Source organism: Leucopleurus acutus, assembly GCF_964270905.1.
Source record: "Leucopleurus acutus genome assembly, chromosome: 17".
NCBI lineage: Eukaryota > Metazoa > Chordata > Mammalia > Artiodactyla > Delphinidae > Leucopleurus > Leucopleurus acutus.
This window is the reverse complement of record NC_139159.1, coordinates 49,521,298-49,545,483: the sequence shown is the minus strand read 5'-3', so window position 1 is coordinate 49,545,483 and position 24,186 is coordinate 49,521,298. Positions and strand designations below refer to the sequence as shown.

The 24,186-nt window shown below is 41.4% G+C and overlaps 1 protein-coding gene across 5 annotated transcripts in view; it reads left to right on the top strand.

Moving 5' to 3' along the window:
* Nucleotides 1-1,986: 1,986 nt before the first annotated feature.
* Nucleotides 1,987-24,186, top strand: part of UBR5 (ubiquitin protein ligase E3 component n-recognin 5) — a 143,142-nt gene continuing 120,942 nt past the window's right edge. For all 5 annotated transcript variants that reach the window (XM_082858801.1, XM_082858800.1, XM_082858798.1 and 2 more), the window contains exon 1: nucleotides 1,987-2,086. In XM_082858801.1, the coding sequence (XP_082714927.1) occupies nucleotides 2,025-2,086 (62 nt within the window). In that variant the 5' untranslated portion in view covers nucleotides 1,987-2,024. The remainder of the gene's footprint in view (nucleotides 2,087-24,186) is intronic.

Genomic DNA, 24,186 nt, shown 5'->3' with positions numbered 1-24,186 from the left:
ATAAAGTGGTATGTAGTCAAATGGTACATTTGTCAAGTGGCACATAGTGAGCAACTTGACAAATAAAAGCCTCCCTTTGCTGAGACTACTAAGTGTTGTGAAGTGCTCTCCATGCTTGACATAATCTTATTTAGGCCTCATCAAAACCCTATGTAGAGCTATTACTATGGAATAGTTCACAAATGAGAAAAAAAGATGCTATGATAGGTTAAATGATTTAATCAAGGCCACATAGTTAAGTAGCAGAAACAGGGCACAAATTCAGGTCTGTCTGGCTCTAAAACTAGCAGTATCCATTGGTCTACCCTGCTTCCCAGTGGCTCCCACGGATTTCTAATAAATAGTGGCCTTGAAATCATTTTTTAGTCTAAAGTAATCTGGGCCATTTTGGAGCTAGTGACCTACAAATGTGTTCCATTATCTGTCTCAAGGGGTACCTACTCTATCCTGATTTATAAATAAATTTTCATATATTTTGTTCAAAAGAACTTCCTGAGCAAAAGTGTGTGTGTAATGCATTAACAGAAGAAAAGTGATACTGAAAATTAAGAATGTTTCACAGGACCCCTGATTTAACTGAACATACTGGAGAAGAGGCTTCATGTTTTCACTTTTTTCTCTTTAAAGAGGTACTTGATTTTTTGAAGGTGCCATGGAAGCCTTTGAGAAGAAAGCTATGAACTGGTTCTCTAGAAAAAAGCAAATAGATCTATTCAAGAATTAGCCTTTATGATCCCACTGATCATAAGCTGAGGAACGAAACACCTTTGTAGAACAGATGTATCATCTTTCATTTAAAAGGAGTAAAAAATCATGAATCATTTAAATCAGGAAATTGGTGGAAATTTCCACTTTTTGTCTTTGGGTGGGTATGTAATAGTGGTGGTGTTGGGGAAATTGGGGAGATCAGGGTGATAAAAGAAGGTGCTGCAAAGTCAGCTCTATGATCCTACGATTGGACCTTCTGGAAAGGCCCTTACATAACTACCTTACTTCTCCAATAAAAGGCTGTGTATTTCTTCCCCTTAACTGATTTTACACTTCCACTTTAAATGTAACTGAGGATGAAGGACGAGAAACAAAAACAAAAAACCCCTAAGGGTCCGCAAAAAAAATTAGGGCTGCCCCAGGGGAAATCAGAGCGAGAGAATGAAGGACCGCTCTTCCTTCCCACCTCCCCGGGGACACACACTTAGCCTCCCTCCCGGACTCCCCTCCCCTGCCGGCTCGCCCTCCCCCGCCCCCCTGCCTCCTCTTTCCCTAACACGTGCTCTCCGGAACACTCACTCGGGAGATATCCCACCCCCCCGGGGCGGGGGCTGGGCTCGGGAGCCGAACGGACCAATCCGCACGCGCCTTACAGCGTCGTGGCCCGAGAACGTTGAGCTGCCCAATCGAAAGGGCCTTACCGCCCGTTTCCCGGAGCCCCGCCCCCTCGCAGCCGTGCCCCCGCCCGCCCGTCTCCTCCCTCCTCCTCCTCCCGTTCGCCCCTCCCCCGCCGCTCGGGAGCGGAGCTTGCGAGACGGAGAAACTGGGGCAGAAGTGAAGATGGCGGCGGCGGTGCTGGCGGTGGCGGCGGCTTCTCGCCAGTGACGCGCGGTGCGGGCTCATCTCCCTCCCCACCTCCCTAGTCCGGACCCCGTCCGCCACCGGGACTACACCGGCCCCGCAGCCCGCAGCCCGTTCCGCTCGTCCCTCCCCACTCGGTCCCTCTCCAGACGCCCGGCTGCCGCTGGCGGCGGCGCGCCCCGGCTCCCGGCCGCCGGCCTCGCACTCCTGTGCGCTGTCGCCGGGGGAGCGGGCGGCGTGTTGATCCGCCCTCCTGCCCGCCCCGCCGGACCGCCGCGCCGCGGACACACGCCCGGCGGGGAGGCGGCGGCGGCGGCCCCTGCGCATTTGCTTCTCTCCATTTGGGGACTGGAGGGCGGCGGCGGCGGCTGTGGGTTTTGGGGAGGGGAAGGGGTTGGGGGGGGGAGCAGAGCGCGGGGGGGCCGTGCTCAGGAGGAGGACGAGAAGGAAGCACCATGACGTCCATCCATTTCGTGGTTCACCCGCTGCCGGGCACGGAGGACCAGCTCAATGACAGGTAATAGGGCCGGCGGGCGGGCGGGCCGGCGGGCTGGGGGAGGGGCGCCTCCCCGCCCTCCCCTCCCCCACGGGGCCGCGCCGGGGCGGGCGCCGGTGTTTACGCGCCGTCCGGCGGTGTGGGGGGAGGGTCCTCGCTGCACCCGGCTAGGCCCCTTCCGGGGCAAACTTCTGGTCCCGGGGGCCCGGGGCCGCGGGGGCGAGTGAGATGTGGACGGGAAAGCGCACTGCACCCTCCACTCTCTCGTCCCCCCCCTCCGCCTCCACGAAGGAGCCGCGTTGAACTCGGTGGAGATGGGGGGGGGGAATCCGGCTCCCGGTGGGGGGGAGCTGTAATTACCGCCCGGCCCAGGCTCGAGGAATCCATATTAGTCAAAGTTGAATTGAGACAGACAATGCGGATGGGGGATGGTGGAGGTAAAAAGAGAGGGAAGAGGAGAAGCCGGGCGAGGGGCCCCGGGTTAGGCTGGGCTCGCCCGGGGCCCTGGGAGCTGTGTCCGGTGTGGTGGTCGGACCTGCGGGGCCTGGAGATCCCGGGGGAGCGGGGAGGGTGGGGAGAAGCTGATTCCCGGCGGATCGCGGCTGCGGGGGAGGGAGGAAGCGCCATGATTATTGTTATTATTATTAAATTTGAGCCCCTGCAGTGAGGTTTGCCATTCCGGGGAGGGGATGAATTTGGGCGCGGGTGGGGAAGTGGATTAGCTTTCCTTGGCTCTGCTACTCCCGGAATGGTGCACGCAGCTCCTGCCCCGGCCCCTGTGGTGCGAGCTTTTTTGTTTCCTTTTTTATTCTAATGATAGTGTTTTCCTGAGTTGTAATTTGACAGCTGAAAGCCGAGCGTGAAGTCAAAGGAAAACTCTTACGTTTGCAGTTCGCAGTGCTGCTTTTCTTAACACGCTGTAAAATTTCTGGGATGGGTTTTGCTATGGGCGGAGGAGGAATTATGATTTTTTTTTTTTTTTTTTTTTTGCCTTTCATAAGAAGGCTGTTTTGGCCCTGGATTCCTCTCCTTCCCTCCTCCACCGTCCCCTGCCAGGTTAGGATATTGAATTGCAGGGCCGCATGTTCTCAGGGAACTGAGATAAAGCAGGAAAAGTTCCTTCACTGTTGCAAAAGAGACACCGAGGAGGTTGAGGGAAGCCTCCATTAAAGCAAGTCTTAGAATCTAGAACTCAGCTCTAATGATGGCCTAAATGTTAACAGGGTCAGAAAGGGGGACATTTTAAGTCTCTTTCTATCCCAACACTTTCGCTACTCTCTATTCATTATAAATAGGGAAGGCCATCTGGGCCCAAGTTTAGAAGTTAGATATAATTTTTGCTAAGTGACCAGGTGACATAAATTGCATGATGCCCTTTTTGTCGTGCGCTTCCCGTCGGGAGGAAGAGGCCTAACTTGCTGCTAAGATACTGGCCTCTGTCTCGGAGTATCTAACCGCCTCAGGTGGGGCGGACAGCCTTTCAATCCGGGAAGCTGGAGGCTTGGTTTCTGGCGTTAGGTTTGGATTTGTCTAATCTTTGCTGTAACCATATAGCATTTAACATGTTTGTAAAACTTTTGGAATACTTTCTGAAAATACTAATCATTTGGAATTGTCACGTAGTTCCTTTAAATACTGAAATAAGTTTTAAGTCATTTATTTTAACATTTCGTAATGCGATCCTTATTCCGATTTTGTTTCATTACAGATCTTTTGTTAAGACTTTCACATAAGGTTTTTTGTAAATTTTAGAACCACGCTAGTAGTGTGGATAGCCGTACTGTCTGTCATTCATAGAACCGAGTTGGTAGTGCTTGTAGTGCAACTTGTCTTGTAACTTAGAAAATTGCACCGGGAGAGAAGTAGGGTATGTTTTTTATATTAGTCCTAACTTCATATACCAAGAATCCTGGCCAGCTTACTCAATTTACTGTGCATGCCAAAACCTATTTTGCAGTTTTGTTGGGCACTTTGAATAATTTTTGAGCATTCCTTTTGTTTCAGCTAGTCTGGAAATTGACACGTATCTTTTTTAAAGCTACCTTTTCTTTTTCCATTCCTGGTGTAAACAAGTAATCAGCTTTGTTTTTGATTTCTGTAATGTCGGTATACAATATTAAGAATAGTTGGATCATCTTCAGTTTTCATTTCATGAGAAATGAAAGAGGTGGATCTGATGAGATCATAAAATGTACATCAAGGTGGCAGATATTTGAACAGTAGGAGAGGGCTGTAGGTAAAATCTTAGGAACCTCTAGTTTTATCTAGTAGCAGTAAAAATGTCTGTTGAGACTTACGAAGGTATCATTTGAGGTAGTCATGCTTTTTTAGTTTTGAAAAGTAGTTGACTTGTGGTGGAGCTGTTCTGTGTCTCCCCTTCAGAAGAAAGTTCATGTTTGCATACCTAGTTGCAAAGTAATAGGATCAACCTATTGCTGCATTGCTTGAGGGAAACGTTTCCAAATGAGGTTGGTTTTCTGGAACCTTACAACTTACTAGAATAAGCCCAGAATATTTTTGTCTTCAGGTAAAAATCTACCAAGGTTTAAAGTAAGTTTTGGTAATAGAAAAGAGTGTGTTACAATGGGTTGATTTTCTATGTATGATAGTCACAAGTGAAATGATAAATGGTAGTTCGGGATGAAAGATCTATAAATAGGTAGACTTTAGTCTTTACCCGGAAAGCAGTAAGACTGGACAGGCAGCATGGTACTACAAATAAATTGCTCAGTCAAAGAAAACTTAGGGGTCTCAAAACACCAATATTTTCTTCTACAAATAAGTTGTCTTTTTAAAATAACCACATCCTGTTAAAAGTTATATATTTTATTTAGTGTAATAGTGTGATGGCTCAAACATTTAAAGTGTACTCAGCATTTAAAAAAAAACCCGTTTGTATCTGATTTTTTTTCTTTGTGTTTTCATACTTGCTATTTCTGTGTTAGTCTTTGTATATTGGGTTAAAATCTTTAATTATTGGCTCTGGGAGACCAAATAATGCAGTAGATGAATATAGGTGGGGATGGCTAGGGCAGAGGAGAGGAATTCAGAGAGCCTAGGATGTTGGTTGTAGCTTTCCAGAGTGATTACAAGGTCCCTGGTGCAGAGCGCTGGCCCTCAGCAAATACTCATTGTGTGCAATTGAAACCATTCAGTGCTCAGATACTTGTGTGACATTTTGATTTTCTTTCTAGTGAATTTCTAGAGTTAGTGCTATGTTCTTGCTTAAAACATTGTCTTGAGAAATAGCAAACACCATAACAAGAACAAGGTTCTAGGCATTGAGATTAAGGGGAGAGCTGGAAGTGCCAGCTCACCAAACCCTGGAAAGTGCCAAAGAAGTCATGTAGACCTGTTTTTTCACTGATGAGCTGGAAAATCAGGCCCTGAGTTTATCCAGGGTATTGACAGATGAGGTCCACATGATGGGTCTTCTGATGTTTAAAGTCCAGGGCTCTTTTCAGTGTTCCACATGGCCTGTACTCTGGAAAATCTCTGCTTTCTGAGGCATCCCAGCCTTTGAGCAGCCACCTACCTGTCTTAGAGTTTTGATTTCCCTTTCCCCTCAACTTGTCCCTCCTGGGCTCCAAATTGATTTACGCCTTTTGTCTCGGGGTGGACCCTCTTAACCCTTTCCTAGTACTAGGTTAAGAGAGGCCTTTTAAGGTGATGGTGTCCCTGTGACTAGTCCCTGTCTTGAATTACTCCTTGGGATGCAGGTGGCTACCTTGCAAACCAGTTCTCGTTTTTGGTCTGTATGTGGAATTTTCTTGTGAGCTTTGCTTTTAGGCATTATAATGTGCTGTGTGATCATAAACAGTCTTGGTTGAGATTGTCATATCAAAAGGGTTTTTCTCCAAGGAGCTCCCCCTTTAGATGCTGTAAGGCTGCATAGTAAGATAGTGTAGACAGGGGTTTGAAATTTGGAATTCCTAAATCTGGGTTTGTCTCAGCCCTGCTACTTATTAACTGTGTTGTGGTAATCGAGTCATTTAACGACTTACAACCTCACTCCCTATCTCTCCTCCTCCCCACCCCCTCATACCTCAGTTTCTTTTCTTTTTTTTTTAATATTTATTTTGACTGCACCGTGTCTTAGTTGCGGCACACGGGATCTTTAGTTGTGGCATGCGAACTCTTAGTCACGGCACGCGTGTGGGATCTAGTTCCCTGACCAGGGATCGACCCCAGGCCCCCTGCATTGGGAGTGTGGAGTCTTACGCATTGGACCACCAGGGAAGTCCCTCACACCTTACTTTCTAAATCAGGTATAGTACACACCTCAAAGTTGGTGAAGAATAGTTGAGATAGTGGGTGGGAAAACACAATGTTATAATGTAGGTTCTGTGGGAAATATTATAAAGAGATGGTTAATTTTTACTGCTTTTATGTGTTGTCTGGTTTCCAAATAGAAAAGCAGGAACTCAAAGAAATTGCCCTGGAATATCCTTAGCATTGAATGCAGAATCCAGACCGTTATTCTTAGATCAGCGATTCTCAACTAGGGGCAGTTTTTGCCCACCAGGGGATATTTGGCTGTGTTGGGAGACATTTTCTTTTTTTTTCTGGGACGTGGGCCTCTCACTGTTGCAGCCTCTCCCGTTGCGGAGCACAGGCTCCGGATGCACAGGCTCAGCGGCCATGGCTCACGGGCCCAGCAGCTCCGCGGCATGTGGGATCTTTCCGGACCGGGGCACAAACCCGCGTCCCCTGCATTGGCAGGTACTCTCAACCACTGTGCCACCAGGGAAGCCCCTGGAGACATTTTTTGATTGTCCCCGTTGGGGCATTGTTACTGGTCTCTAGAGGGTAGAGAGATGAGACCAGAGATGTTGCTAAACACCCTGCAATGCACAGGACGGCCCCACAATAAAGTATGGACCTGTCCAAAATGTCATTTGTGCTGAGGTTGCGAAAGTCTGTCGTAGATTATCTTGAATGTACATAGATGTAAAACTAAATGGAAATTCATGAGGAAAAATTCAAGTAATGTAAGTTAGTCTCAAAACATGACTTACTTAAATGGAAATTAATTAAAATGAAATAAAATTAACAAGTCAGTTCCATGGTAGCAGTGGCCACATTTCAAGTGCTCTGTACCCATATGTAGGTAGTGGCACCGATTGGACAGTGCAGATACAGAACAGTGCCATGATCACTGCAAATTCTGTTGGGCAGCGTTGACACAGAAAGTGCTTTTTTGCACAAGGCATGGCATTTAGTGAGTGCTCCTTTTTTTTTTCTTAAGTAATTTATTTATGGCTGCGTTGGGTCTTTGTTGCTGCGCTTGGGCTTTCTCTAATTGCAGTGAGCGCGGGCTACTCTTCGTTGCCGTGCGAGGGCTTCTCATTGCGGTGGCTTCTCGTTGTGGGCTCTAAGCGCTTGAGCTTCAGTAGTTGTGGCACGTGGGCTCAGTATTTGAGGCTCGCGGACTCTAGAGTGCAGGCTCAGTAGTTGTGGCACATGGGCTTAGTTGCTCCATGGCATGTGGGATCTTCCTGGACCAGAGCTCGAACCCAGGTCCCCTGCATTGGCAGGCGGATGCTTAACCACTGCGCCACTAGTGAAGTCTGATTGCTCCTTATTTTTATTAGGAACTGTTGGGTTTTAAAGACTCAAGCGTATCCTCCTCCACTCAGTAGGAGCCAGAAAATAGGCCAGGGATTACGTGGAGCCGAATGAACAAAAGTTGTGGTGGGTAGAGGTTATAATAGTTGAAAACTGCCTAAAGTTTAATTGTGCTGCACCAAAAAACACAAGTATTAGGGTGGAATAGAGCATCACGTCACCAAACCAGTGGGAAATCTGACTATTTGATTGTTGAGATTGTTACCTAGAAACAACAATGCTAGAGTGACTTTATTGGGAAGGTACAGGCAAGCTTCACTAAGATGATTAAGTTGTTTAAGGAAAGTAAGATTAAAGACAGGGTATGAAATAGCCAAACCAAAAATTGAAAAAACAAACAAGGGAAGATCAGTTTTATAAATCAAGAAATCAGTGACTAAATTGTAGGTTTAGGAGTAAACAGACACTTGGGAAGGAAATTACATAGTACATAGGAATATAACTAGGAATAATGGGATGAACTTTATAGAAAGGTCAGGATTTTTCCCTTAACAATTAGGTTATTTAGGAAATAGTCTCTAAAGGAAAGTTTAATCACTGAAGACTGTGTCAAATTACGCTTAAGTAGATCTTGCAGGGTGTATTGAGGGGAGTGATTTTATGTTGCAGGAGGATGTACTCATGTCTTTTTGCCCCGTTTTTTATCATACATATACTCGGCCCTTGGTATCCACGGGTTTCATATCCGCAGATACTGAGTGCAGACTATTCATTGTACTGGTTATTTTATAAAGGGACTTAAGCAACCGAGGATTTTGGTATCCGCGGGGGCTCCTGGAACCCATGCCCCTCGGAGACAGAGGGACGACTGTACTTCTAGTTAAGAAAACAAACTCCAATTATAGTCTGTGTTTCTCTCATTTTGACACCTTGGCATTCTGAGCAAATGACAACAGTCTGCCCTCCTGGGTCACTATAATTATGAAATGTTGATTTGTTTTTATAATTGATTTTTAAGTTTTACTGTGAAAATTATTTTAAAGCTTTTTATTATGGAAAATTTAAAGCATTTACAAAAGTAGAGAGGTTGGTATAGTGTATTAACTCTATGTACAAGAGTTATTACCCAGTTTCAACAGTTATCTACTCGTGACCAGTCTGGTTTCAAGCTTCTTCCCTATTGATTCCTTTTCCTCAGATCATTTAATTGATATACCTTCGTTATGTATCTCAAAGATGAAAACTTAAAAAAAATTACCTTAATCTCAGAGTTCAATCTGTTTAGATTTTCCTGTTGTCACATAAATGCTTATTTTTGATGACTGACAGTTTTGAAATTTTACATAATAAAACTGAGTTTTAACGTGTTAACAAAATTTAACATTCTTAAGAGTAAGAGAAAATTTGTTTGGAAAGTAGCCTTAGAAGGACAGGCAGCATCACACTGGAAATCTTAATGTTCCTTACAGGTTGACTGATGCTGTCATTTCTTTTTTTTTTTTTTTAAATGCGATAAGCGGGCCTCATCACTGTTGTGGCCTCTCCCGTTGCGGGGCACAGGCTCCGAACGCACAGGCTCAGCGGCCATGGCTCATGGGCCCAGCCGCTCCCCGGCATGTGGGATCCTTCCGGACCGGGGCACGAACCCGTGTCCTCTGCACTGGCAGGCGGACTCTCAACCACTGTGCCACCAGGGAGGCCCGATGCTGTCATTTCTTAATCTCCAGTGTGATAGCATTTTATCAACAAGTCGCTTGTAATAATGGTTATGTAATGATGGAAAGACAAGATTCTTGAAATTAAGTGATTTTCTGTGGGGCACATTGAGGAATAAGAATAAGTCGTGAAAAATTTGCAGCATTCTTCTAAGTTAATATAGAGGTAAGACTACTGGTAAATTGAACTTGGCTATTAGAAATTATTCTCTAGTGGGGTCATATTTTACATTATTTTCTTGATAGATCACAGTAGCGCTAATAAACCCCTTCAAAGTGAGAAATATGGTAAATTCTTAGATAACTGTGGTTTGTGACATGCTCATTTTTGTCAGGATATTGAATGAAGAGTTAAAAATTAATGTTATTTCACATGTAAATAAAAATACAGTTTTACCCAAACAGCAAAAGTAATGTTATTTGTTCAGTTTCCGGTTGTATCATTCACTTTAATAAAATGTTTTCAACTTTCTCTCTCCTTATGTATTTTGTAACTTAGCTTTATTGAAGTATAATTTACATACAGTAAAATTCACCCATTTTTAAGTGTACAGTTTGATGAGTTTTGACAGATGTATACAGTTGTGTAACTACTACCACAATCAAGATATAGAACATTTTCATGACCCTCAAAAATTCCCTTGTGCTCCTTTGTGCCCAAAAGTCCCTTCCCCCCATCATGCCCCTGAAAACAGTTATTCTTCTTTCTCTCACTGTAATTTTGCCTTTTTTAGAATTTCAGGCAAATGGAATCATGTGTTTGGTGTCTTCCTTAGCACGTGTAGCAGTTTTTCTTCTTTTGTGTTTGTGGTAGTAGTATTTCATTGTTTGGATATAATACAGTTTTGTAATCTGTTTTCTAGCTGATGGGAATTTGGGTTGTTTTCAAGTTTCTGGCTGTTTCTTAGTTTTTATTTTTTAAAAATTCCTTACTATAAAAAACATTCTTATAGAAGATCTGGAAAACAAAGATCAAGTTATAAAGTCTAGCAAGGTTGCCATCACTGGTAATGTTTTGGTGACTTTCTGGTCGCTTTTTTCCTATACATGGATTTTTTTTTTTTAATATAGTTGTGATCATGCTGGATATAATTTTATGTATTTTGAAATTTTTCTTGACTCTAAAATGTTACGTTATTTTTCATAGGAAAAAGCTACTCAAAATTTTAAAAAGTACATTTTTCTCGATAGCAAATTTTCATGTTAATTAAAGTACTGGTATATATATAAAGAGATTATGTTTTGAAATTTCAGTAGTAATAGTGGTAGTCTAGATTGCTAGTTATAAAGATTACGACAGTGTCCAGTCTAGGAAGCACTGTGAATTCTCTTGAATGAATCAATAGAATTTTATTTCCATTCTCATCAGTTCAGGCCCCATTTTTTGTAGTACAGAAAAAACAGGGTTGAGAACCTACCATTTCAAGAAATTGGCTCTGCTCCAGCATGAATCTGCTGTTCCAAAATTCAGACCATAAGGTGTTCTAGCTCTTTTTGTGAACTCAGATACCAGGTTTTCCTCACAGACTATTTGAAACTCCAGAGATGGGCTTTGCATGAGCGGCTCCAAGACCCTGTTAGAGGCCTGGTGGAGGTTCATCTGAGTGTTTTTTCCTGGGACAGCCTGCTCTGTGACCTGAAAAGTCAAGGAGGATGGGTTTTGTACGCTTTAAGAAAAAGCCAAATTTGAGATGTGGAAGTTAACTTGATGAAGAAAGTCAAAGAAGCAGAGACAATATAGGGTTATTTTGATGTCTAAATGATGAAAGCAGGGTTTTATATGAAAAGCTTTGAGGAGAGGGGTATGTGGGCTTGTGCAGTTCATCATCTCTTTTCTTAGGTTGTGGGAGTGACTTTGTTTCCTGTCCAAAGGGAATTTGAACTAGTCCAGTTGGTGCTGTGTGTCATCATCTGCATATGGAAACTTTAAAGGAAGCACCAGACAGGTGATTTTTCTTGTGTGCAAATCTAATTTAAAATTCTCTTAGTATGCTTCTGTTTCTAGTGATATTTAAACTTCATCTCTGACAAGTCGGTGTTTTCCGTAAGTGATTGCATTTTTCCGCTTATCAGGTGTTCTGATCATTATAGATAAAGAATAATGAGAAGGAAGGAGTCCTTGGATGCTGTGGACAGTGTACCTTTGCTTTCTCTGGTTGTTGTTTGGGGAAGTATAGGAACTGCTTTTTCTTTGCTTCCTGCAGTTGCCAGCAGGGATGGATACAAATTGGTGCCACATGTTCCGACTGATTCTCTGTTAGGTTTCTGTCACTGCTGGGGGGATGCAGAACCAGGAACGGGTGTCTTCTCTTGGGGAGATTGGCAACCCATGGTCTGCAGGTCAGAGATGACGTGGGGGCTGATTTTGTTGGCAGTTGCTCATCTTTCTGCCACTTCTGAGAGCCGAAAGATACCAAAAAATAAGTACAACCCTTGCATCCAGAGACAGGCGGCACTATGTGGTTAGCAGCCACCCCATACCATCCAGAATGTTTCTGGTTTCAAAAAACTCTGTTGAGTGGCGGGGACTTTAGGCCAGTTGGTCTTTTGCTTTCCTTCTCCAGGGCGCTTGACTGCTCAGAAGTCTCTTTGGAAATGTAAAAAGCTTCTTCAGTTGGCATGAAGATTCAGTCTTTTCTTTGGTGAATTCTAGGACATTCTTGAGGGGTTTTTGTTTTTGAGCATGATATGTTTAAAACCTTTTTTTTTGAAATGGAAAGTTTTTCTGGCAATAGTGTTGAAGTTTTAAAAGAGTAACATAACCTAACCAAATTGTAGTAAAAACATTTATTGTGGTAGCCTTTTCGGATTAAGAGGTTCTTGGATTTAAAATAGTGCTTCTCACAGTGTCTAAACAGACCACCGTCATCAGGAACAAAAAAGCGTGAGGACCCCTGTATAAAAGGCTCTCACCCACATTTCTTTGTTTTAAAATTAAGTGATGACAGCAAATAGGGCCAAGCTTGCCAGTTCCTCACTGCCCCCAGCCATCTTTTTCCCCTCAGGCTATAGGTTCTGAGGCTGTCTGTTTGAGAATGGGGTATTTTCCTGCCCTTTGAGGCTAGAGTAATTTATTTTTGTTTGCTTTTCTGTTTTTACAAATGAAATTTTAAAAATTCGAATTAATTTACATAAATATTAGGTCTGTCCCAGAACTATAAGACACTGAGAGGATAGCTTTTTAAAAACAGATGTCAGTGCTCATAGGCTTACAGTCTTAGCTGGGGGAGTGATGCCGATCCACAGACCAGTAGCAAACTATGAAAGGCTGGTGAAAGAGGTAGTCGAGTTTGACCTGTGTAAATATTTGCCATGTGTTGCCTGCACAGAGTTTGAGCACAGTGTTAGGTTAGTTTACTTTGTTCAGTAAATGTTTGTGTGCTTCTCAGACATTGTGCTAGGCCTGGGGTGGCTGCACCAACCCTTCCTGGAACTTGGGTTGAGAAGTAGTTGGAACTTTTTCTAGCTCATTGGGAAAGTTTGGAGAAGAGTGAGGTGACAGACTTAGTGGGCCCAGGGAGTGGTATCCGGTAGGTGGGCCATGTTTATTTATTTTTTAAACTTTTTACTTTGAAATAATTTCAGACTCACAAGTAGTTGCAAAAATGATGCAGAGAGGTCCCGTGTACTCATAACCCAGCTTTCCCCAGTGGTAATATCTTGGTTGTGCCAAGTTATTTTTCACATCCTTGTCAAAATACTAGAGATGGGAAGGTAGATTTTCTCTATATGCGCTTTTGAAAATTGTTTTTTTTTTCTGGTAAGATAACATAGATTAGAAGACACAAATTTAAAGAAAACTTGGTACTCTTAGATGATTTTGAATTGATGGGATATATAGTAGGCAGTCTGTCTGTCTTTGATATGATGGTAATGGGATATAAATTGGAGGAAATTTGGTTGGGGATTTTTTTTTCTGTGTGTGTCTGATACTAATTGGCCATGTGACCATGAATAAATGATATAAATAAATGATATGACTCTCACTTGTAAAATGAAAGAATTGGACCAGATCGTTTAGGATTTTTCTGCTCCAATTTCTGTGCTCTTAGAATTGTGGTAGGGAAGAGGGTTTTTGTATCGTAGAATGGCTCAGAGGGAGAAAGGACTGTGAGTCTACGGTTGCCCATGGTTTCTTTTACTTAAATTTTGTTTAAGTAAAAGAATCAATGGAAGAAATAAACAGGTAAAGTGGGAAATAAGTTTTACTTTTACTCAATGAGTAGTTTGCTAACTAAGTTATATACATTGGGATGCAAAGATGATGGTTTCTGCCCTCACGCAGCTTTCAGTTTAATGGGGAGACCCGTGAAAATAAAGAATTAAGTGCTAATAGAGACTGTAAGTCACAGGGAAGAAGGACCTGATGATTCATCCTGGTGCTTGCAAAGGGCTTTGAAGACAAGGTTTCAGGGTGTGGGGACTGGTGCATCCTCTTACTTCCATTCTCTTGAGTCTAATGAATTTTCATTTATAGGCATTGAAGATGCTGGTAGCAACTAGAGGTTCATCATAGATGTCTGTATCTGATATTGATAATCAGACTTTTAATAATAGTCCAGAACTCTTGCATTGTTTAAGAACAGTTTACATATAGACAGTGGCGGGGTTTTTTCTGTTCCTTTGCTTTTTGTTTGCAAAAGATCTGTCTAGGGGTAAAAACACAAGAGGATAATGGCCTGTTGGGGTGTGAAAACAAGTTGCTTCGTCCTAATGCTTTGACTTAGTTTTGGAAGAGACGATATTGGGAATTGGCAAGGAGGAGGGGATACTTGAAGAGCTTATGTGGGTAGTCTGTGCTCCTTTCTATTCATGCCTGCACAGGCTGGGATTGACCCTATGGCTGCCTTGAATGCTACCAGGAGAGTACTGTTGGAGCACAGAGACACTTAAAAATGAGACCAAGTGTTCTCTGACTCTTTCATTGTTATTGTCGTTGTTTAAAATGAAAATTTCATGTAGTGCACTGCCGATAAATATTTTAAGATTATTTATGGTTCTAGACATTCATGTGATAGGTCTGTTTTAATGGATATAGAATTTCATATTGGATTTAAGACCCCAAGGTGAGATGAAATACTCAAAAATGTGTTTTCTGAATTTAGATGTATCTGCTTAATCCTTTAAATTTTATAATACATTTTAACCTGTCTTCAGGTTTGTTTTGTGATATTGACATTCATTATCCAGTATTACAGTTCTTACAGAGTTTAAGAGTGTTACTGCGTACCTGAAAGAATTTGTGTACCATAGGCAGGCCCTGATGGAGAAGGAGTTCTGAGAACTGGAAAAATACTAGATTTGGAGTCAGGAGACTTGGTCCTTCTACTAATCAGTCATGTAACCTTGGGCAAGTCATTTCCTTGCAGTGAGTCCTAGTTTTAGTTTACTCATTTGTAAGATGAGGGGGTATATGTGACGTCTGAAAGTTCATCTCAGCTCTGAATCTGTGTGACTGTAGGCCTATAGATACTGTTTTATGAGTTGTATTTAATATATGTTAGTCAGCTTTGCCATTCTAAGGTTTGATTTTTATTCCTGCCTCAGACCTGCTCTTCTATTCTTTTGTACTCATTCTAATGGGTATCTAGAAGCAGTGGACATTCTAAACTCTGAATACCTTGTTTGTTTAACTGGAGGGGAGCTCTTCAAAACCAGCCCAACTCTTCCGTGTTTTGTTTTTGTTAATTTTTTAACTGGTAGGGCTCATGTATTTGATTTGGCACAAATGAATTTAGTATAATTATGTTATCTTTTCATTATGCTTTCCATATAAATTTAATGGGGGAAGGTTCCGGGTAGCAAAAGCTTATTTGAAATAATGTGTGATAAAGCAAAAGCACATTGACAGCTTATCACCTCACCTCCTGGGCTTGGGAGTGTTTGCTCATCTTTGGTTGGTAGTGGGTTGGGACTCTTCTCTTTTGGGAGGCTGTTTCGGCAGTCCTCCTACTGTTGAGTGCTCAGGATACCCATTATCGTGCTATATGGTAGACTGTAATAATTGACGTTACCTTTCGACTTGACTAGACCGGAAGTCTACTTGACTTTCCTGAGTAGAAAGTCATTTTTGAGATGTTCAAAATTTTACATCAAGGAGGATTTTAGGATTTTCATGTTTTACAGCTTAGGAAATTAAGGGCTGGAGTGCCCAGATGATTAGTGAAGTGGCAAAGACTAGACTCTGCATTAATTCAGCTTTATTGTTTTTCCTTTTCTTCTTGGAATGGGCATGGGAAGTAACTTTGTTTTTCTGATACACACACACCTGTTAGTATATATATATCTACACACACACCTGTTAGTGTGTGTGTGTATATATATATATATCTCTCTCTACACACACCTGTTAGAGTGTGTGTGTGTGTGTGTATACACACACATGGAATTAAATATGAATATGGGGGCTTCCCTGGCTATCCAGTGGTTAAGACTCTGCACTTCCACTGAAGGGGGCATGGGTTCTATCCCTGGTTGGGGAACAGATCTTGCATGCCGCAAGTCATGGCCAAATAAAAAAACAATCTATCATATAGAGCTATTTGTATGGAAAATTTTGATCAATTTTTTTTAAGAAATGTATCCTGTTTGCAAAGGCACAGTAAAGTTTCATCTTATAGACTATAGGCAATAAAGCTAACAATAAACCTTATTTGACACAAACCATATTCCCATTCTCTGTTCATTTGATCTTGAGAAAAGTCTAGTATGTCCAGTAGTTTCAAGGATATCATTTTAACTTAAAAGGTTCTGATATATTTAATTTATAAATCTCAGACTGATGTAATAGAGTTTTGGAAAACTATAAGAAGTGCCTTGTTAATGTGTATATTCCTATGTAAAACACATTGCTTCTCCTGTGTATATTTTTTAAAATTAAAGAAACGCACATTTGAAAAAAAAATAGTAATATGTACACACAGTGTGTATGCCATTAAATAGTATCTCATCCTTTAGTTAAGCACATTTTGTGGGGCTTCTGCTGCATGTTGGTTCTAGTCTTCGGTGTATGATGGTAGAGCTTAGTCTGTGGGAAAGACAGACCATTACAGAGCAGTGTGATAATGAGCATAGGGAAAGAGGAAGTAAAGGATTCTTCACCAGAGGCACATACCCCAGTCTTGCAAAGAAGGAACAGCTTATTGGAAGAAGTAATGTTTAAAAGGAGGACCAGGATTCTGAAATGTTTAAAAGGAGGACCAGGCTGAGGAGCTGGTGGGGAAGATGTGTGATGTAGGGCAGGGCCTGGAGGACTAGAAGAGCTTTCTAGGCAGAAGGAACAGCATGCGAGAAGACCCTAAGGTGAGAGAATGCTCAGAGTAACTACATAGGGTCTCAAATCAGTTGAATAGTTCTCTTGTAAAAAAGAATACCCTCTTAACTATCTTCAGTAGTGAGCTTGGTATTATCATGATAAAATAAATCTGTTGTGTTATGTCATATATTGGCTGTGACTAGTCAATTTAATGGATTAGACTTAGAGTAACTGAACCAGTGCAATAAAGGGTATGCATTCCATCCTAGTTTAGGCCAGTTGCTTGATCTCATGGCTACAAATAGCATCTTTAAACCTCTATTCAGCCAAGTTGTTGGTGTTTGTTAGTGTTAATGAAGACAAACAAGCTTGGATGGATGGTTCAGTTCAAATGCCTTATTGCTGTTGGGAAAACAGTGCAAATCCTGTAAACAGACCAATAATATCACTGAGATAAAAAGACTCCATTTATCTGTGTAAAAAACAGTTCATGGTCTTAACCAGGTTAAAGATAAAAGTTTCATAAGAAGTGATGACAGTGTGCTTGTTTCTGGGTTGAGTGATTGCTTTTGATGTCTCTTAATATGTTTTAGTATTTATATACTTTTATGTGAGTGTATATTATTATTATTATTTTTTCAAGTTCAGGTTAGTTCACATTTTATTTTATTTTTATTTATTTATTTATTTTTGGCTGCGTTTGGTCCTCATCGCTGTGCGCGGGGCGCCCTCCAGCTGCAGCGAGCAGGGGCCACTCCCCACCACGGTGTGCAGACCTCCCCCTGCGGTGGTGGCCTCTCCCGTTGCGGAGCATGGGCTCTAGACGCGCGGGCTTCAGTAGTTGTGGGTCGCAGGCTCCAGAGCGCAGGCTCAGCAGTTGTGGCACACGGGCCTAGTTGCTCCGAGGCACGTGGGATCCTCCCGCACCAGGGCTCGAACCTGTGTCCTCCGCACCGGCAGGCGGACCAACGACTGCGCCACCAGGGAAGTCCCTATATTATTTTAATAATAGAAAAAGAGTAAATCCCTAGGAAAGTGTTTGAATTTAGTTAGCTATTCACCTAAAGCAGGAACGTGAAAAGCATTGAATAAAGAATACTGATTTAATTTCACTAAAGTTTTTTTCTTCCCTCCTTTTTTCCCTCTAGAGACTTCTTACAGGGAGTGTAATTCTTTGTGTAAAACTAATTGAGGGACGATTCTACAAATAATTATTTTAAAAAGTTATTTTGAACTTTGATATTGAACAAAGCCATTAGGATCAAGTAGATATATGGGCATAATTTCCTACTTGAACTTACAGAATATTTGTTCACAGCCATGCCTCAAAGGAATGTTGTGTGATGAAAGCCTTTTGGGTTTTGGACAAAAATTTATCATTTCCGTTTTATATTCAGAGTTCACGCAGGGAGACGATAGCTTGTCAACAACATTGTGATAAAATTTAAATACTTTTTTTCCTCCTAGTAAATTGACCAGAATTTTCACCATAACTTGAATATAAATGGACATTAAAAGAAATTCCACTTCGTTTCATTCATTCATTCATTCATTATTAGTCAACAGATATTTATTGAGGGTTTGTTTTGGGCAAGATACTTGGGCTGTATCAGTGAACTAAAGAGGCAAAAATTCCTGCCTTTGAGGAGCTTACATTCTAGTGACATGCTTTTTGTGTGTTCATAGTTATGAAACACTTCTTTTGAAATGTGTGGTGTTTAATTTCCAAATGTTACATCTGTCGAAATGTATTCCTATTAAAAATGTAATCAGTTAGAAATTATGGGAAAGCCCACTGAATTAACTGTTCTTTGTATTATCCCTAAATGGTTTCTTAAATATTCTCATTATCCTGCAGGGCCACTCCTGCAGGTCCTTCCTTCAGTTTGAGCCTGTGAGTGCCATTCGGGGGGAGCTGAGAGGTGACCTCTTTGAAGACAGGCTCATTGTGGTCTTTGCATTCCTAGTACTTGACATATGTTAGTACATATGTTTATTAAATTAATCTGAACTTCAAAAGTAAGCAAAATAAAGTACTATATTTTAATAAACATTAGTTCTTAGAACTATATTCCAATCTCTGGAATAAGGAATGAATTAAGTGTATGGATTTTTTTTTTTTTGGAATGTACTATTCCAGTAACATTGAAAGATACCACAATATTTCACCTGACCTCCCCCCCCCCCCGCCATATTTCATGTAGGAGACCTTCCTTAAATGGTGATCCTTGACTCTGTATGTGTGTATGTAATTTTGGTGAGGTTGATATTCTTTTCCCATCCCACATTCTATTGTAAACATCTTCAGACATTGCAGAAAAATTGAAAGAATGAACAGTGAGTTATTTGGTTATCCACCTTCTCCATTCAGTAATTGTTATTTTGGTAATTGTTTTTGCCAAATTTGCAAAATATGCATGTATATATAAATGACTTTGTTGAGCTGTTTAGAAGTTGCAGTCATCATGATGCTTTTTTTTTTTTTTTTGGCGGTATGCGGGCCTCTCAGTGCTGTGGCCTCTCCCGTTGCGGAGCACAGGCTTCGGACGCGCAGGCCCAGTGGCCATGGCCCACGGGCCCAGCCGCTCCGCGGCACGTGGGATCCTCCCGGACCGGGGCACGAACCCGTGTCCCCTGCATCGGCAGGCGGACTCTCAATCACTGCGCCACCAGGGAAGCTCCATGATGCTTTTTTAATCTTTAAATACGTGGGATTGCATTGCCTAAGAATATGGACCTTCTTCTGTACAACCACCATTATCACTTCAGAAAATTAACAAGAGTTCCTTAATACCATTACTTTTCTCCACTTGTCTTTAAAATGTCTACACAATAGCTGGGTTTTTTCAAACCAGAATTCAGTCAAGGCCTACACATTGTATTTGGCTTCATTTGAATTTAGTCATGGAGTCATTTTTACAAAAATATTTGTAGTTTTTCCAAGGGCCACACTTAATTATTGAAATACTAAAGTCATTCTATTTCAAAGCACAGTTGTGTCATTGTTTTCAATTTTTATGAACTTTTAATTTTCGTTTGTCAGCATTGTGGGTTTTAATGAATTTCTCAGTGTTGCTTTTCCTAGACCTCAGGGAATCTTGGATTTTTGTGAGATTTGAAGTTTCACTTTGCACATGTTTTGCATTGGATTACATTTTGTTGTCAGATAACATCCTGTGATTAGCACCAGCTTGACTTCAAAGGATGTGAAAGTGATAGCTCGGGTTGTGCACTTGTTAAACTTGCAAGGATTTTTGGAGACTTTTAATAAAAGATCAGTGGCTGATGAAGGTTTTGGCCTTGTCAGCTTTTGTTTCCTTATGTGGTCTCTCAACTGCAGGGATGAGGAAATGAGAACATTCTATCAGTATATGTTACCTGGGTGATTGACAGGAGAGTTGGCCTGTCAGTGTTGTATTAGTTACTAGACTATATGGAAGATAGGTTTTCTATTGATGCTACATAAAGTTTGGCTTTTATTTGAGCAAAGATTTACTATTCAGCTGAGTCTAAGGTTAAGTAGATTTGTAAATAAGATATGTGAAATAAACATTTAAGGAAATAAACATATTAAGGTGTAGGTAATATAGAGTTTTGGTTTTTAAACTTGGCCCAGTTAAAGGAAATGGGTAAGGAAGATATCAGAGATGAACCATAAATGAGGCTTTATTCATACATCAGTGGAACTAGGACCAAAGAAAATGCTGAGATTTCCTTTGATCATCATTCTGGTTTTTAATTGCTGTGTAATCAATCATTCCAAACTTAATGGTGTAAAACAGTAATCATTTATTATTACTTCTGTCGATTGACAGTACTCAGCTAGGTGGTTCTTATCTAGATTTACGCAGTTGCCGTGAGATGGTAGCTGGAGTCATCTAGGAGATTCAAACAGTTGGGATCTGGAACAGCTGAGGTTTCTCAGGCATCTCTACCTCTGTGTGGTCTCTGCAGAATGGAGTCTTCGAGGTAGCTAGACTACTTACCAGGTAGCTCAAAGTTTAAAGGTATGTGTCCCAAGAGGCAGAGAGCCAGGCTGGAATGCCTTTTCCTGACATAGTCTTAGAAGTCATGCAGTGTTTCTTCAGCCTCGATCTTTTCTCAAGAAGCAAATCATAAGGCCCATATTCAAGGGAGGATAATTATACTCCACCTCTTGATGGGAGGAGTGCCAAAGAATTTATGGAGGAACTTCCCTGGTGGTCCAGTGGTTAAGACTCTGTGCTCCGAATGCAGGGGGCCCAGTTTCCATCCCTGGTCATCAGGAAACTAGATCCCGAATGCCTCAACTGAAAAAAAAAAAAAAAAAAAAAGAAAGATCCCTCGTGCTGCAACTAAGACCCGGCACAGCCAAATAAATAAATATTAAAAAAAAAAAAAGAATTTATGGATTTCTTTTTTTAACTGTCACGACCATTAAAAAAGGTGATAAACTAACAGTAAGGTATAATAGTTCAGAAGGAGATCTGGGTACCATGAAAGTTTTAGAAAAGATTGATACTGTGTATTTGAAAATAGAAACAGTGAAGACTTGATATTTATGGCACTGGACATAATGCATTTTGTGGCAGTAGTAACTATTAATGGACATAATATTTCCAGACAGAAGTATTGTACTGGGCAGTTTAACAGCTTAATATCACAGAGCCCCCTCCAGACGCATCCAGGTCAGAATCATAAGGGGAGCCAATGTAAATGTGTTTCTTTGACATCACTAGTATTACTCATACAGTCAGGTGGTTGTTTGGGTGCATTATTTAGGAAGTGTGAAACATTTGCTATGTTCTGAGACTTAAAAGATTGAAATGTGAGCCAGTGATTAGTTCTTCACTATGTCTCTGCTCAGACACAGGGTGTATTCCCTGCGAAACAGAATTTTCTTTGGACAGGAGGTACTTGGCTTCATCATCCATTTGATTAGTCAGCTTTAGGACTGAATGTTTTCTATTTCCAGAGACACATCTGTCTTGAAATGACTAGGTTTTGCTGCAGAATCTATTTATTTTAATAATCATTTGCATACCTACTATGTGCGAGGCATTGTACTAGCTACTGGCTAGATACTGGCGTTTAAAAGAAACCTTACAGGGCTTCCCTGGTGGCGCAGTGGTTGAGAGTCCGCCTGCCGATGCAGGGGACACGGGTTCGTGCCCCGGTCCGGGGGGATCCCACATGCTGCCGAGTGGCTAGGCCCGTGAGGCATGGCCGCTGAGCCTGTGCGTCCGGAGCCTGTGCTCCGCAATGGGAGAGGCCACAACAGTGAGAGGCCTGCGTACCGCCAAAAAAAAAATATATAAAAGAAACCTTACAGGCAGTTCCAAAGGAGAGTTCTAAAAATCTTTTGGGCAGGTCATTATTGTTGACATAAATGTGTAGCTTACCAGTATGGTTAATATGAAGATGATATGTATTTGCATGTAAAGTTTGTTAGAAATAGGCCTTATTATTTCATAGCTTTGCCTAAGGTGGTGTATTGTTTGTGGTCAGTTTTAAAGTGATATTAGTCATGTGTCATTTTTCTTAGTGTTTTGCAGTTTTTATTAAATGGAATATGTGATGAAATTGCAGCATCTTTTGTGTGAATGTGAAAAAGACCCTGTATTTATTTTGTACATGCAATACCTTTTGTTGTTTTGTCTGTTTCTAGTCAAAAGATGCTTTGTTGTCATCATAAAATGAAGATTGGGATTGGACAGTTTCTGAGGGCCTTCCTAGGACTAATACTCAAAGCAAGGAAGAGAGTGGATTTCTAGATGGTAAGAGGGATTTCTAGATGGTAAGAAGAATTTCTAGATGGTAAAGATGGTAGGAAGTGACAGTGAAGTGTCAGTTTAAGTTGAATCATATTTTGGACTTTCTGCAAGCCAAGACAAAAAGCAATGGCTGAAAAAGTAACTGCTTATCATGTTATATCAGAGAGAAACTTTTTCTTAATCATGCTCTGAGATACATTTTTAGTGAATCTTTTTTATATTTAGGGCTACTAAGAAAGCCCAACGGACGGTGAGTTTTATAGTCAACACTGAAGTTTTCTTTATGTGACTGTACAGAGCACTGATAAAAGCTGAAGTCCTTGTTTTGTGGAGACCGCTCTATGGGAATTGAGGAGTGTAACTTTCTGGATTAGGATTATATAATGTTTAGAGGCTGATCTGGAAAATTATGCGGTTTGCTCATTTTAAACATTTTTAGCATTGTTACTCCTTACTATATCTGAAGCACGACGTTTTTCCAAACATCATCTCATTTAGTAGCCTGGCAGCACTGTTGCAGAGGCAATTTGAGGTGAAGGCAATTGAGCGTGGCTCCCAGGCTGCACAGCTGTGGAGTGGTAGGTCTCTAAGCACGGGGTCCTTAGTTATTAAGGCCCGTTAACAGGGTCTGCTGCTGAGGCTCATGGGTTACTGTTATGTGAACTGAAGTTTTAAACATTTGTAGATAAAAACAAAATGTTGCAGTAAAGGACTGTGCTCCAGCCTTTAAAAGCAGTACATTAACTGTTGTGCCTACATGAATAAATTTTTTTTTTATTGCTTTAAAATTTGATCTGTTTGCAGAGGACAGGCCCATCATCATGTGTCTTTTCTTCCTCTTGCCTGGGGTTTGGTGGAGGAATGAGGACCGTAAAGTGACAGTCTCCATGCTCAGTTGAGTGTTGAAACTAGGACTGTTCATTTCTGAAGCCAGTATGCTGGTTCCTATTGATAAGCCTTTGTTGCAGTCTCCATCTGGACATGCTAGGGTGTGAGATCGTGGACTGGGGACCCATTAGAATCATTACGATAGTGACACTAAATTGTTTCCATCCTTTGTGTGTCGTTTGGCTGAGAAAGGTTGTGAACAGTTAGTCTCTTCTTTGTATGATATTCTAGTATCTTTAGTCAATCTGTGCAGTACCTGTAATGTACTAATACCCGGATGTGCAAAAAGTCATGGTTACATCCTTAAGGAGCTTACTGTGTAGTTAGGAAAGTAAAATAGAAATGTTGAAAAGTAGGATAGCAGTATAGAGACGAGGCAGTAAATGATTAATTGCTAAATTGAGTAGAATTGATGAGAAGTTCTGGAGGAAGTCAAAAGAGAAAGTGTCCACTGGGCCATAGTATCTTTATTACACTTTCTGTAGATATTTGATATATAACTGGGAAGGATAGAGGTAATTCTAAATGTAATTTGGAAAGGTTTAGATAACCAGGATTTTAATAGATGCTATGAATTCACATTATTTTTGCAGTACACATGAGCTAAGAAGTACAGTTTTATCCATGAACTTCAGTTACGTCTAGTTGGTCTTATGTGTTAGTTATGAGGTCTGTTTCAGATGTCTCTCAGTGGTTTTTAATGGGGTATAACGGTAGATATTTGGAGTCACTCTTTGCTGTCTTCATCCAAAGTGGTACTGCCCACCCATAATAGCTCTGGTTCCCCAAATTCCTTTTTCACCAGTTCCTACTTAGCACTCAGCACCTCCTTTTCTTTCATTCAGTCAGAAATGGTAACGCCAGTAATAGCAGGAGCCACTAATGTTTTGTGCCAGGCTTTGTACTAAGCATATTGTATGCTACAGTACCCTGTTGGTTCAA